Raw genomic sequence first — 16629 nt, 5'->3', positions numbered from 1 at the left:
ACCTATGAAACTTCATCAGACGAACGAGCGCTCTATTGATCCAACCAAAAGGTTTGGAACAGAATTTTTTAATATTTCTAAAATAATAAGAGGAGTTTACCTCAGCGTATTATACTCTCCAGAAATTAAAACGAAAAAATCGAAAACTTACATTAGAGTAAAAAATAAATAATTAAAAATCAATTTAACACAATTCAAATCAATTTAACACAATTAAAAATCAATTTAACGCAATTAAAAATGTAAAAGAATCTGACGAAAATATTCAAAACGATTTTCCTTCCTGAAGCTGACAACACTTTTCGACCGTATGTCGTGATCACAGGAATGAAAATTACCGAATCGGGTTGAACCTGAAACTTAAATAGTGATTATTTGTCTTCGCGCATGCGCGTAAAGGTCCACGCATCGGAGAGCAAATATGGCCGCCGAACATTAACAGAATTCTCGTGTAATTTAATTTCTACGGTTTCTGCAATTAATAATCGCGTATAATTACGTTGAACATTAAGTATTTTGGCCTCGTTAAATAAAAAAGTATGTTTTTCGTTAATGGCATGAAAGGCTAATTCTGACGCTGCTGAACGAGAAGCACGAACTGAGGCTTCATGTTGATTTACACGAATATTCAGAGAAAATCGCATCGAACCTTGGTAAGACGAGTCGCAATCACCGCAAGAAACGTTGTATACCAGATCATTAATTTGTGTTGCGAACGCTGAAAGAACCGAGCGATTGTTCAGTATAGTGTGTAACCTCCGTATTGGCCTGGCTACAATTTTAAATTGGGTATCTTTAAAGAATCTACTAAGCTGTTGTGCCACTGTTCAACATATGGGACAGAAATAAAGTATTTTTCGATATTACTATTGTTGCTTGGTGTAGTATTTTGTATCCTATCCTTAGCCTGTACCCTAATTCGGTTTATTGTGGCAAGGGGATAACCCCTGTTTAAGAACCTGCTAGTTAATATTTGTATTTCTGAGCCCAAAGCAGATTCCGTCGTTGAATATTTATAGGCATTTAGAAATTGATTAAAGATAATCGATCTTTTGTAGGTGAACGGGTGATAGCTATTATAATGTAGAAGCATACCGGTGTTTGTAGGTTTTCGATAGATGCCAAATTGGATTTTATTCGAGTCCCGAGTAAGCGTGAAATTTAGAAAGTTTAATGACTTTGTATCCGTATCCTCCCTTTCCAATGTAAATTTGAGTCTAGAATGAATATTATTAAACGAATGTAAAATGTCTTGGATAGTACTACTATCAGTAATAACTAGAACATCGTCTAAATACCTCCCATAGTATGTGATACGGAGTCGAAAAGGTGTCAAATGTATATGCTCAATCGTTGAGAGATAGATCTCTGATATTAAGCCGCTCAGGCTCAAACCCATTGGTAATCTAAAAAATTGTTTGTACACCTTGTCTCGAAAGGTGATATAGTTGGCCTCAACTAACAGTTTAATTAAGTGAAAAATTTCTTTAATAGCTTCGTATAATTAATCGGTATCGAGTTTTTATTTAACATATCCCAAATAATATCTAATGTGTATTCAATGTTTACATTTGTATATAACGAGGTGACATCTAGTGAGAATAAATTATTATTAAGTCTACAGTCCTTAAGGTTATTAAATAATGCATCATAGTTCTTAATCCCAAATTGTATTACCTGTTTAAAGGGTTTTATAATGTTATATACATGTGTGGCTAAGGATGAAAATGCCGAGTTCCTGTAGGAAACAATAGGTCGAATAGGAAATCCAGTCTTGTGTAATTTTACCTGACAGAAAAGTGCAGGAATATTGTATGTTCTGGCCTTCAATTCCTTTAACTGAACCATAGTAATGTAGTCGTTTTTTCGATACGCGGTTAACGTTTTATTGTATTGATTGACCAAATTGGTAAACAGTGCCGGGTCTACTTCAAGATAAGTGGAGGTATCTGAAACAACTGAATATAACATTAGTATAATCAGGTTTATCTAGTATTACCACTAGAAGGAAGGAAAATCGTTTTGAATATTTTCGTTAGATTCCTTTTAATTTTTAATTGCGTTAAATTGATTTATAATTGTGTTAAATTGATTTGAATTGTGTTAAATTGGTTTTTAATTATTTATATTTTACTCTAATGTAAGTTTTCGATTTTACAAATATTAATATCAACGTAGAACGTATTGAGTATTACAGCTCTGATTCACACTATATGAGATTTTTTTTTAATATAATGATCAATGTAGCTATCGTTAGCTTACAAGAAAGATTTGAGCGCTCTATTGATCCAACCAAAAGGTTTGGAACGGAATTTTTTAATATAATGATCAATGTAGCTATCGTTAGCTTACAAGAAAGATTTGATCAGATGAATTAAATATCTTCGGCTTTTCATCATCATCACCCATTTTCAATCCACTGCAAGATGAAGACCTCTCGAGCAACTTTTCAGTTCCTTCTGTTTTGTGCAGTGGCCATCAATTTAGAGTACTACCCACGAACTCTTGAATTTCATCTATCCATCTCCGTTTTTGTCTTCCAGGTTTTCTTTTAGCTCCTCTTGGGCACCATTCTGATATTTTCGTAGTCTATCTGTCTGTCATCATGTCTTCGAGCTATGTGTCCTGCCCAAGTCCATGTCAGTTCTTTAGTTTTGATAATAATGTCCTTTACTTGTGTTTGCTGCCTAATCCATGTGTTTCTCCTCTTGTTCAACAGTTTGATTCCTAATATAATTCGTTCCATTCTTCGCTGTGTAGTTTTCAACTCCTCTTCCATTCTTTTGGTGAGTGCTCAAGTTTCACTTCCATAAGTCATGGTGGTGAGTATACATTGGTTCATTATTTTACGTTTCAGACAAATTGGCATATTGCTCCTCAGTATGTGACTATATTTCTTGAATGCAATCCGTCCGAAATTTATTCTTTTCTTGACTTCCAGCCATTTATCATTATTACAGCTAATGGCTTGTCCCAGATAAATATATGACTCCACCTTTTCAATTACTGCTCCTTCAATTATTATATCCCTTTCTGTGGCATACTTGTTCATCATTACTTTTGTTTTAGCCATATTCATCTTTAGTCCGAAATCCTTACTAACTCTGCATAACTGATTAAGATTTTCCTCTAATTCTTTACGATCGTGGCTTATGATCACAATGTCATCTGCAAATTGTAAATGGTTTAGGTGCTCCCCATTCACATTGACTACTTTCTGCGGCCAGTCAAATCTTCTGAAAGCTTTCTTATAGGTAGCAGTAAACGTCTTTTGAGATACCGTGCCTCCTTGTCGAATTCCTTTCTTAATTTTAAATTTGCTACTGCCTTTGTCTAGTCTAATAAAGGAAGTAGCGTCCTCATATATTTTCTTTAAAGTCATAATGTATGGCTTTCGTTGTCTTTCCAGTGCCCGAAACATTGACTTATGCTGTATGGAGTCAAATGCCTTTTAATAATCCACAAATGCCAGGCATAATGGTGTTTTATATTCATTTGCTTTCTCCATTAGCTGTGATATTACGTGAAGGTGATCCATAATTGAGAATGCGTCCTAAAGACAGCTTGCTCTTTCGGTTGATTTTCGTCAAGTATTCTTTCTAATCTGTTAGTAATGACCCTTGTGAACAACTTATAGATGAGGGACAACAAGCCAATTGGTCTATAATTTCCAATTTCTGATTTATTCCATTGAGAGACTTCACAAAATACGCCTAATGTATTTTGTGAAGAGTCTTGACAGTTTCTGTGTCATGTCTCTTCCTGCCAATTTTAACAACTCTACAGTATCTTCGTCTTCACCCGGGGCTTTCTGATTCTTCATTTTCTTCAATGCATACTCTACCTCATCAGGAAGGATATCGGGTATGTCGTATGTGTTGCTAATTTGTGGTCCATCTTCCCCACTGCTTGCATCATTTCCTCGCTGCTTATATAATTCTTTATACTCTTCTGCTATTTGAATTATACCTTGTCTGCTATTTATAAGTATGTCATCACTATTCTTCAATTTCAGTATCATTTGTCTTTCCATATTACTGCTCATGACTGCTGATTTAAGTCATTTGTTTTCCGTTAATGCTTGTTCTACTTTTCTTGTATTAAATCTTCTTATATTTTCTCTGAGTCTCTTTCTAATGGTTTTGCATAACTAATTATACTCAATTTTGTCCTTGTCAGTGTTTATCTTGATCTTGTCTTCATCATGACAAGTGTTTCTTGACTAATTTTTTTCTTTTTTGGATTTCCTTTTTGCCCATAGGTTTCTCGACTTTATCACTTTTGGAAAATTGTTGTATTCTTCGGCGATATCTTGGTCCTGAAAGGTCTTCAAAAGCCCAAACTTGTTCTTAAATTCCAGTACATACTGTTTTTTCTCATCTTCTCTTATCTAAAAAACCTTTGTATTATTTATTCGAGGCAACTATTTTCCTTTCTTTTTTTGTATCTATATGAAGTGTACATCTTACCGTTCTGTGATCACTTCCAACATTTACCTTTTCAGAACAGTAACATCGTTCACAATATATCTTCTGTTAGTGAGGATGAAGTCGATTTCATTAGTTGTTAATCCATTTGGGCCCTTCCATGTCCACATTCTCTTCACCCTTTTCTTGAAAAAAAGTGTTCATTACTGACATTCCTCGAGATTCTGCAAATTCCACAAAATCTTTCATCTCTTTCATCAATTCCAAAATTTCCTATAGTTTTCCTTTCTGTGTTGTTTTGTCTCCTTCCAACCTTAGCATTGAAGTCCCCCATAATGCTGTTGCGCCAGTAAACCCAAAACCAAACCAAACCACCATAATAACGATGTAGTCAGTTTTCTGTTCATCTAGAAGTTTCTCAATTTCGGTGTGCATTTCTTCATCATCATTACTCGATGATGGTGCATATATCATTATAACCTTTAGTTAAAATATACCTCTTAGAAATCCTGAGTAGTAGTCTTGAATCCCTTGGTGATGTACTTTTAAATTCCAAAATGTTGTTTTTTATGTCTTTATGGACCAGACAGCCAATTCTACTTTCGCTCTTTTCACTCTTTCCATTGGTGTAAACAAATTTCAATTTGATGAACTTATAAGTGATTCATTTCTTCTTCTTGTTTCAGCCAAGCCGATGATATTCCAATTCACGTTTACTGATTCCTTTTCCAGTTTTAATATCCTATCTTTACCGATGAGCGATCTTACGTTGTAACAGGCCAAGTTCAGTTTCTGTGCACGACGGCAGCCTGGTCGTACCCAGAGATTCTTAGCATCCTCTGCTTCCACTCTGTTCCTCTCGCTGCCGTAAGAGGGGGAGTAAAAGCCGCTGGGGACTGAAGGCCATTTTTTTCGTCGTGTTATGTGCTGGAGGGTTTAGTCTTTATCTCTTCACGCTGACGTCTTCCAGACGTCTTGAAGATAGCCACTCTACACGTTCGTTGCCACCAAAGTGACGTAACAGGGCTTACCATCGAGAAGTTGTGCATGAATGGGTTTTAGGGAGGCAGGCCAGCCGGACTTCTCCTAAATCTTCTAAATACCTGTTCCCCTCTAAGCCTCATATATACTATATAGCCTATATAAAGTATTTTTTCTATATATAGCCTATATATATATATATAGGAAATACACTGAGTGATCACTGAATTATGACAACCCCTATGAAAATTGATTGCGACCCGTTGACCACGTGAGGTACGAGAGTGCGGAGTTAGTCAACCTACGTAGCATCGATTTGTATGAGAAATGTAAATAATTTAATGCAAAAATATAAAGCTAAGCAAATTGTGACGACAGAAAAAATATGTAGGGCAACCTGTATTTGTAATTACAATATTAATTTAATGTCAATTTTATTTTCAAGTTACTGCTATTAAGTGAATATAATTTTCTAAACAATGTCATTATTTTAAATATCAAAAATTTGTATAAAATTGTACGCTGTATTTAAAATATATATATTTGTACACCCTCCTAGCCCACTGGCTGCTCAGGGGGTGAACCTAAGGTTAATAAACAGATGATAATAATAATAATAAGGTGGTTCAGTAGGTAGTAAAATTCCGAGCGTGATGGGTAAAAGGAAAGATTTATCGAACTTTGATAAAGGACAGATTGTGGGTGCTCGACGAGCTGGTGCCTCGATTTCCCAAACGGCTGAAATGATGGGGCATTCGAGAGGCCGCCGTAGTTAAAGTGTACCAGGACTGGCGTCAACATGGTGAAACAACGACCCGACGTCAAAACTGCAAATGTCAGCGAAAGGTTGATGTTAGAGGTGAGCGCTGTGTCCAACGACTCGCATAGGCGAACAGGCGCAGCACTGTTGAAGAGTTGACTACCCAATACAACTTGTGCCAACCCGGAACAATATCTGGCATGACCATGCGTCGCACGCTCGCACGTATGGGCTATACCAGCAGACGACCCCTATGATATCCTCTCCTAGCCAAGATTCATCGGCGTAAAAGACTCGCCTGGTGCAAAGAGCATGTAAGTTGGACGTTAGAAGACTGGAAGAAGGTGTGCTGGTCGGATGCACGTTATTTACTCCACACCGTGGATGGCCGTGTACAGATTTGGCGTCAACAACATGAGGCTGTTCACCATCATGCATGGTATCAAAAGTGCAGGTCGGTGGAGGCGGTTGTATGGTGTGGGGCATGTTTCACTGGCAGGAACTTGGACCCCTGGTGCATGTGAAACAACGTATAACTGGTCTCCGCTATCGTCAACTGCTTGCTGACTGTGTACATCCTGTATGTTACACTTTTTCCCGAATGGTGATGGTGTCTTCCAAGATGACAATGCGCCGAGCCATCGGGCACTTGTTGTGCAGGAATGGTTTGAGGAACAGAGTTCTGACTTGCAGCATATCGATTGGCCTCCGAACTTCACCGATATCAATCCCATAGAGCACTTGTGGGACACTATGGAAAGTCATATCAGACGTCTGAATACACCAATCACCTCCATACCTGCATTGCTGGACGAATTACGCTCAACTTATTGGCCATACCTCCCGAACGCTTCCGACATCTTGTTGAATCAATGCCACGTCGGATAGCTGCTGTACTGAGGGCAAAAGGAGGACCTACGAAGTATTAGGTAGGTCAGTGTATATAGCCTATATATTTCAGATGAAATTTATCCACTATCTTTCCAGACGTAATCCCATGTTTTACCACAGAATCTTCTACCGGAATCTCTGTTCCTACTTTAAGCTTTCATCTTTGGAAATTCTGCGAAATGTTCTTGATCTAAAACCGTTGTACCATACCTTCGCTGGTTCAACCTACCTGCCGTATCTTCTATGCCATATTGATCTTCACGCTCCAGAGGTGGCTACTAGACAGAAGACTACATTTCACATCGGTAACTCTAGGTTAGAGATATCCATGAACTCCTTCAAAAGAACATTGGCACTCATGAACAAGTTTTATCTGGATATTGGCTGTGAACAAGAAAGAGTTTCATAGAACCATTTTAGTATTAGTAATGGCCGCATGGTGCAAGGAAGCCTATGACTTATGCTGCACCAGTCAAAAAAAAAAAAAAAAAAACAAGTAATATAAAAATAAATTTTTTAAAGTCAATTCCTACTTAGGTCAACAACGAACTTTCGACTTCAAAAATTTATCAATTTTCGCAAGAATTGAACTCGCATTCTTCACCTTCACGTGAAAAATACTGAAATCCTTGCATTTTACCGATTGAGCTACTGCCTGTTGATTTCAATTTTATTCCTAATTTTTTTTTCTCCCATATAAAACTAAAATTAATTAATTTAATTTAATTAATGAATTAATATTTCAAAAAACTGTATTAACATCAAGTGTCATCCACTACAAGTTTAAAAAAATGTATTTGAACTTGAGTGGATGAATAAAAAGTATTTTATTAACGATTGAAAATTTGAACGAGATATATAAATATATATAGGGAGAATGTGAACTAATAGTAGGAATTGAAAAACGGAATAAAACAATGATAAAAAAAAAACAACGAATAATTAATAAAAGAAAAGGAAATGAAACCTATCATCCTATGCGTTTCTCTCACCCGAAAGTAGGTTGACTGGCTGACGGATGAGTTCTGGGTTAATGATGTCCTCATTAATTCGTGTGTATGTGATGATGTCTTCTGCAGCAACCTGCTCTCTGCTATTTTCTTCATGGCACTGAACTTGGCGTCATGAATACCCTTTTTATTTACGTGAATTGGACTTTTCCCGTTTGAATGAACTTTCATTGTACAAAGTGTGTTATTCTACTATTTATATTTGTTCTGTACAATCTTTGTTCTGTTATCTTTTTTCTGCTCTGTTATACACTTTAACTGGACGCATGCTTGTTGTGTATATTATATGTTAAAAAATAAAATAAAATATTACTACCCTCCAAAACGTATCCAGACACGAGTCAGTTTCACATTGACGTCACTGCCATTCGGTTCAATAAAGTTTCAGTCCCCCTTTGGCTGCCATGACACACACTCTCCTGTGAGTACATTTTTCTACTAATTCTGCGCCTGACATATCAACTTGTGTACATTGATTTCCATAAAACAATCTCGAAAAGCACTGGCGATATGGCACGCAGCATGGCCACATCGTAGGAGCATGACATTATGCAAAATGTTAAGGCAGGCATCATCAGCATTTTTGATTCGTCGCACAACTCATCAAGGGTCCGAGTCCACACAGGGCCAATCCCAAAATTTGTGGAGGTCCTGTGCAAAACTTATACGGGATATTTTTGTACTCGTAATAGTGATTTTTTAATTTTTCATTTTTTCAAATTTTATAGTATTCAAATTTTACAGCTCCGAATCTTGCTACTTCTACTGGAGGTAGTCCGAGTAGTGTTTAAGCGGGGAGCATTGTCGAGGCCACGTTATGTCAAGGATCTCAGTATATTCTTACCATGTGTACGCCATATCAAAAAATTTCATTACCTCATACAGCATGTCCCCCCCCCCCACTTTTTCTTACTGTTGAATACACCATGAATTGTCAAACTAATAGAGTAAGCTTATCTGCGAAAAGATCTAAACCTCCCAAACACTTCCTAGTTCATTTCACAAATATACGTGGTCTCAATTCTAATCTCAACGATGCCCATTTCCACTTGCAGTCTGCCAAACCCCATGTACTTTATCTGGCAGAACCTCAGTTAGCGGTTGATTCAACTACTGCTCATCTCAGTTGCCCAAATTATTCACTGTATGATTCCTTTCGCCTCAAAGGTAGTACTTGTGCATATGTCCGTTCCGATATTCCCTTGTCAGAAACTTGGTAATTTGGAAATCTCTCTACCTCATTGTCAAATTCATCTGTTGTCTCTACCGTTCTCCCAACTCCACTAATCACTTCGAGCTCTTCGACTTCCTGTCTTTGCAACTTGACTTTCTCCAGTCCAACTTTCCCTACAGTGAGGTAAATTTCCTTGGTGATTTTAAAGCACACAACTTCAGCTGGCTTCTGTTTTCTAGTCCCACCGACCCAGCTGTTCGAGATGCTGAGGCTTTTGCAATTACTAATGATCTTGCACAGATTGTTCATTTACCCACAATAATACCGGACAATCATAACCATACAACCTATACACTTGATCTTTTTCTCACAAACAACCCTTCTAAGTACACGGTCGAAGTGAGTAGTCCTTTAGACACCTCAGATCACAACTTGGTGATTGTCTCTTCTCCAATGGAACCTTTAACTCATGGCTATTCCCAACCTCGTGTTGTTTGGGATTACTAGAATTCAAAATGGGATGACCTGCGAGATTTCTTTTCTTCTTTTCCTTGGTCAGACTACTGTTTCAAAACTTCTGATGTCAACGTTTGCTCAGATCGTGTCAGTGAAATTTTTCTTGTAGGAATGGAATCCTTTATCCCACACCCCAATTAAAAATCTCGTCCTTTATCTAAACCTTGGTTTTCCAATAAATGTGCTAAGGCTGTTCAAGAGAAGAATGTTGCATATCGTAATTGGCTTGTTTCTAATTCTTAGGACATCCATAGGCTAGGATGGTATTAACTACATGCTGAGGTACGAATTGCCACATGTACCTGGGGCTACATTCCAGTATATGCGTGATTGCCGCCTTGCTTCACCCAGGAATGCGACGGAATTATGGACAGCGGTAAGCAAACATGGATGGAAATACCTATTGTTGTTGGTTTGATTTATTGGTGCAAGGGCTACTAAGGCCACAATGCACCTATTACAATATTATTTAGTACAGACTGGAAATACCTGTGGAACACTTTTGTGAACTAGTAGACTCTGCCTCGCCGTGTGACTGCCCTTATCCAGGCGAAAGGGGGCCTACTTGTTGCATGATCATCGTGCACCCACAGGGCAATGGACTCTTCTAGCTGGACAATGTGCTTCCCACACAGCCGTGACTAGAACAATGTTCGAAGAGCATTCCTCAGATTTTACCACCATGGAATGGCCTCCCCGTTCACCGGACATGAACCCTGTGCAGTATCTTTGGGGTGCTATGGAAAGGTCCGTTCGAGCTTTGGATCCTCCATCCAGGAATGCGACGGAATTATGGGCATCAGTGCAGCAAGCATTGATGGGAATACGTGTGGTACACTTGTACGCTTTCGTGAACTAGTGGACTCAGTGCCTCGTCGTGTGACTGCCTTTATACGGGCGAAAGGTGGACCTATCCGTTACTAGGTAGGTTTTCCAAATTTCTGTCCTCTCAGGGTGTAACTCATCAACCACGAAAGTAGAGGATCCATACTGACTTAGTTTTTTAACAAGATGATAGTGAGGGACACTGTCAAAAGCCTTAATTAGGTCAGTGTAGATCACATCAACCTGTCCACCCAGATCGACAGCGTCTAGAACCTGCTGCCAGATAGTGAGAAGATTAGTGGTAGTTGAGTGGCCCCTGGTAAAGCCATGTTGGCTGTCGCAGATGAAGTGCTGAAAATATTCCATTAATCGGTTGCGAATGATGGTGTCCAGAATCCTTGCCAGCGAGTTCAGAAATTAGTCTAAATTACAAGGAATTTAAGATACATGTAACAATAACACTATAAAATATAAGTACAGTACAATTATAAAAAAATCTATGTGAAGGGCTTATTAGAAAAAATACCGTTTCTACAATGTGACCAAAAGTGTAGAAACACTAATATAGCCAAGGTGTTTTATGGACTTTCATGTAAACTCTCTAAAATAATAGAAATCTAAAACCTGTAAATTAATTGAAAAATGCAGAGTCATGGGTGAGTTATGGTACGGTGTTATGGTAATACTATCAGATAACAGTAAAACTGAAATAAAATCCTATGTTAATAATGTAATTTAACCAAAATCGAAATTCTCCAGCCCCAAGTGATTGTATAGGGGCGACTGTATTAATCTGATAAAATAAGTAAATAAAACAAATGAATTTATGACCTTATATTGTGTGATACAAATCTTGTTTCAGAGATCCAAATAGGCGAATTCTATTCAAGAATAGGATATACTTCTGTAATAATATGTCAATTGTTTTATTGGAATAATCTGTTTTAATTTACTTTTTACAAGAATACTTTGCATACCCTTGCATTTGTTTTGTTTCTGAGAGCCTTATTAATCTCTTGTGTACGTTTCAGGAAGGAATCTGTGACAAGAATTCTGCACCAAGCGTGAGTTCTATTAGCAGAGTTCTCCGAGGAGGTAGAAGAAATTCAAGATCAGGAGACTCGGGAAGCGAAGGAAGCGACAGCGGAAAGAAGGCTGATCACAGCATTGACGGCATTTTAGGAGGTGAGTGGTTTAGTGATATCCATAACTAAGAAAAGTAGGTTCGTAACTACATGTTTCTCACCAAATTAGCACGCATACTATTTCCGCATCATTGTAATCGTGTAATATCACAAAATACAGAAATATTCTTGTAGTCCATAATTTGTAGACTTGTAATCTAAGAGTGTAAACAAAATTTTATTTATTTTTTTATATATCATCGTCTTACATCAGGGTTGTTCAATTTGTGGATTGCATGTGGCCTCTCCAAACAAGGAATAAGTAGTAAACTCATATACCCTCACAGAGAACTCACTCCGGTATGTATTAAGCTCCGAAGCAACTAAAGGCTATGAGGAGTCAGTAAATGTCTGTAATTGCATGTATTCTTCAGTCGAATTGTCTGTTTACTTGCTGATGAAAAACCCAAGTTTCCGGAATAAAAAACCGTGCAACCCTCGCCTGAGACTGGACAACTCAGCCACCTTGTGAAAAAGTTCCATAAAAATTCCTAGCGTCATTGATGAGATTCAAACCCAGGCGTTTTCCAGCGATGTGTGAAGGACGGTGATTACATTAGCTGTACTACCAGCGTGGCCAACTTACTCTAAATGAAGTATTTGTTATTGTGTAGTTGTTATGAGTGGAATTGGCTTTTCAGAATAAGGTGGATGCTGTATTTACGTAATTCTAGGAAGGCAGGCCCAACTCAACTTTATCGAGAATATTTTTATTTCTTATTACTACTATTAATGGTAAATCCAGTTTGTTCTTAACGTTGGTGAGCGAGCGCATTACTTATCCTCTAAGGACAGCGCAGTACTGTAGTTCGAAAAGAATAAGCCATTGTAGTTACAGCAGCCCTTCAATGTCTTGTCTAAGGTTGTTAATTAGAAATGTTCACTTTTTCAGTTATTCCTATTTATTTCGAGAGCTTAGCTTTTATCCTATTAGGGATAGTTTTAAAATGCGATTTTTTTGTTCGTGGGATTTTTTATATAATAAGTGAGTATATTTTCTTACCTTTTTTGATCTTGCAAACTAACTGTGTTTTAACTGGTTATAACTGATATTAGAGGTACATCATATTTGATATTACTTTATCTTTGCGTTTGTAATATTTTGTATGCCATCGTTGAGCTTTCCTTTATCGGTATACAGCCATTATCAAGCAATATATTACAGAATCGTTATGAAAATTAAAGACATCCATGATAAATTGCATCTCATTATCAAAAGAGCTAACAAATACGACAGAGTTTCCCAATGTAGACAAAACTTAGTAAACCATTTTCTCTTTTTACTTTCTCACTATGTGTAAGTACAGTATGTTTATTTCTACGGATACTGTAATTATATCTGTAGATATATTAAGAATTATTAGCTTACATTTATTATGGGAGAAAATCGGAGCAGTTATTTAAAATTGTCACCATACCATACAGTGATGTAGTGAGGAGGACATTTACAATCTACGTTATAAAAAGCTATGTCTATTACATGCGAACTGAAGTTTGCATGTAATAGAACAGTACTTATCATCTTTATTATATCGAAATATATACAATGTTCCTACCACAGCAAAGGTAACACCAGGTAACACCAAGTAACACTTATAAAAACAAAACACAAAAGGAAAACAAATATAATCATATGCTGAGATCGGGCAGACAGGGAACTCAACAGCTGATGTCGACTCGTCTTGTCCTTGATTAGGTCGATCAGGGATCATCATCCAGTGCGTTTACAATGGGAAACGTGTCCCTAAGTAGAAATCTAACTCCCATGAAAAAATATCTCCTGGAAGCTACGCGATTGTCTATTGTACGGAGGCGAGGACGTGAGCGCAGGCTTGGTGGAGGAATCGTCCAGGCACACATATCCCAAATATTAGGATCCGGGATCCGTTCCGTCACCATCTGCAGCATAAAGGAAAAACGTCGCTACTGAATGAAGAGTTTATCCGTGGAATCATGAGCGCAGCTGCCATACCGGCCCAATCTACAGATATATTAGATAATTACAGTGTACTCTCTGTCCCCTGTTTTTTCTCAATTGCAGGATGGGAAGACAGTCTAAAACGACACATTAAAGCGCGCGTGCACACACACACACGCACTCACACGCACACATAGAAAATAGTTCAAAATCCAGGTTCAGGTGTCCAAGTCCGGATCAAAGTGTCCAAGTCCAGGTTGTAAATAATTGTTAACCCACTTCAAATTCCACAGCATCATCAATTAAGATGGCTGTAGCAAACCGTATCAAATCACAAATCAAATAACGGTGAGTACGGAAATCCTCACGGCATCAAGGAGTTCTTCAAGAATCTACATCCCAGAATCAGCTGGGATGTAGATTCCGCTAAGAAAAGCCTGCACCACAAGAACTCCACTGAGAAAAGTCTGCACCACAAGAACTCCACTGAGAAAAGTCTGCACCACAAGTAGCCGCCTAGGACAGAACTCAAAGAGCTGGAGCGCTGTAGTATCACGAACTAGTACAAGGAGCTGCACGTGACAATCACAGTAATGATGACAGCACCATGAACTGCCAGGGGATATTAAGAGGAAACCAACAGCGTCGATTATGTGGATGCGGAAGTGGGAGTAAATGAACATAAAAGTAAACGAAAAGTAATAAAAGAATTGAATTAAAAATTAAAATACCAGGAGTAAAAGAAATTGCACCATCCGCTGTGCAGATGGTTCAGTATTAATGGTAAAAAACGAGAACGATTTACAAAGAAACCTACATAATTTTAATAAGAAAGTAAACCTGTATAATATGGAAATATCCATAGGAAAACAACAAAGAGCTTAACAATAACAAAATAACCATTAAAATAGTTCTTTCGCTATTGCTAAGTAAATAAACCATTAACTTGTAAATTAGAATTAGAAGGTAAGATAATAGAACAAGCAATGAAGTTTAGTTGTTCTTGGAGAACAAAGAAATAGTTTAGGAATAACTCAAGAAGAAAAATAAAAACAAAAGAACAAGCATTAAAAGCGAATAGAATATCGGGAAAGCTAAATAATATGAATTGGAACAATTCAAATATCAGGGCGCTAAAGTTGAATATACAAAACAATAGTAAGACAGAACAGTAACGTATACAGTTGAGATAAGGAGCACAACAGCAAAAATAAAACGAAACTATAGGTTATAAAACATTAAGGAAAATAACCAATAAAACATTAAGAGGTAAAGTTAAAAGTGAGGAAATTAAAAAACTATATAGCACGATCTATTAATGAGTGGATATATAATAGGAAAAACAATGGGAAGAGCTTTTAGACAGATTGGAGAACAGGCGGATAAAAAAAAATTAAAGACCTAGAAACCCATAGGCGAACAAGTAAAGGAAAATCAAGAAGATGAAAAAATAGTCTAACCCATAGGCGCACCCGCGGTAATGGTGGTGTAGGGGGGAACGAGGGGATAAATTCCCCCAGAACCTTTTGTTTTATATTGCATAATTGTACTATCACGTGTTTGCGCTTGTAAAAGTAAGCTACCAGTGTGGAACGCATGAATTCCACTCCCCGTAACAAATTTTTTGGCTGCGCCACTGATTTATCCTAAACCCAACAAGCAGAATGCTTGAATATAAGAGGAACATAAAGGAAAATGTTTAACTTAAAACTTATGACAAAACCTCTTATTCTTCTGTGTTTAGTTTGCTCTCGCCGTTACCAGCCGAAAACGAATTATAGTAGCCATACAATCAGTTCGAATAGGTTTAACATCCCCTCTTCCGTGCTTGTTTCCAAAACGAGGAACCGTGCTAATCGATAGCAGAAGTCGCCCGACGAATGCCACAGTTGAGGTAGTGGTACAATAGGCTATCTCACCACCCAACTGGCCATGTTTGTGTAAACGTTTCTCCTGTTCCGCCTTCGTCCTTCACCTCTGTGGGCACTCCTTGGCGGTGATAAATGGATTTGTTTGTTTGTTTGTCAAGCCACTCATGTATGAAGTACAAACTGCAGGGAAAGAGATGTATAAAAAATCTTATCTCTTTCGATAAAATAGCTTTCTTTTGTTAGAAAATCGAGAAGGGTGAAGTCGGAAATAAGAATTAAAAAGTAACTGAAATGAAAATAAAACTAAAAAAGGATTAAACGAAAAAGTGAAAAAAATTAGAACATGAGAACGATTAAAGTCAGAGCAAGGACAATACGACCAATGTCCAGGTGTTGACAAGTAGACATACATAAATAGAGTTGTTCGCTTCCTCTTCACTAGGAACGAGAGAGCAAAATATTCAATCCTTTCACTGGGTGCAGTGCAGAATCAGCTTGCTATAAGGCTCTTATAGCATTTAACCAAACATGTTTTCTCATTACTGGTAATTTCTGAAGCAAATTTTACAGTACAACGGCCAGTGAATATTCTATTATGAAAAACACTTCTTTGCTTAAGTTAGGGAACTGCATTCAAAATCTAAAATATTTAAAATATGCATGCAAAAATTATTATTATCAATTTATTTCCAAAGAAATGTCCCTTTACAGCTATCCAGCTAGAGGACACGGGTTACATGATAATAATGAATAAATATTGCCATGCTATTTACAATCTATGTACAGAGTACTCAAATGAATTGATACAATAGCAGTATTGGCTTTAAACAGCATCTGATTACATAAATACAACATAAATACATAATCGTAGATACATAAAGACAACAATAAGTGGATAATATAGCATCACAGAAGGTATATCACCTAGAGTTTGACCAGGGCATGCATATTTGCAAGAGAGATGGATCTGTACGTTTTGTCCTTGCAAAGCTTCTGACAGTCAATGGATAACCTGTTAAATATTTCCATGGAATTAAATGAAAACATGTTATCCAGGGAGGTCATGCTACGC

At 37.4% G+C, this 16629-nt stretch overlaps 1 protein-coding gene across 1 annotated transcript in view; it reads left to right on the top strand.

Annotated features, from left to right (window-relative positions):
• LOC150079266 (paired box protein Pax-7-like) overlaps nt 1–16629 on the top strand; it is a 168451-nt gene that overhangs the window by 14072 nt on the left and 137750 nt on the right. Inside the window, exons 3-4 of the mRNA XM_090382436.1 lie at nt 11616–11769; nt 15923–15949. Coding sequence (XP_090238562.1) covers nt 11616–11769; nt 15923–15949 — 181 coding nt within the window. The remainder of the gene's footprint in view (nt 1–11615; nt 11770–15922; nt 15950–16629) is intronic.

The sequence above is a fragment of the Mastigoproctus giganteus genome, chromosome 10, assembly GCF_048544385.1.
Source record: "Mastigoproctus giganteus isolate SK-2022 chromosome 10, ASM4854438v1, whole genome shotgun sequence".
In the NCBI taxonomy this organism is placed as follows: domain Eukaryota; kingdom Metazoa; phylum Arthropoda; class Arachnida; order Uropygi; family Thelyphonidae; genus Mastigoproctus; species Mastigoproctus giganteus.
The sequence above is the reverse complement of the archived record's forward strand: the minus strand, read 5'-3'. Positions and strand labels throughout refer to the sequence as shown.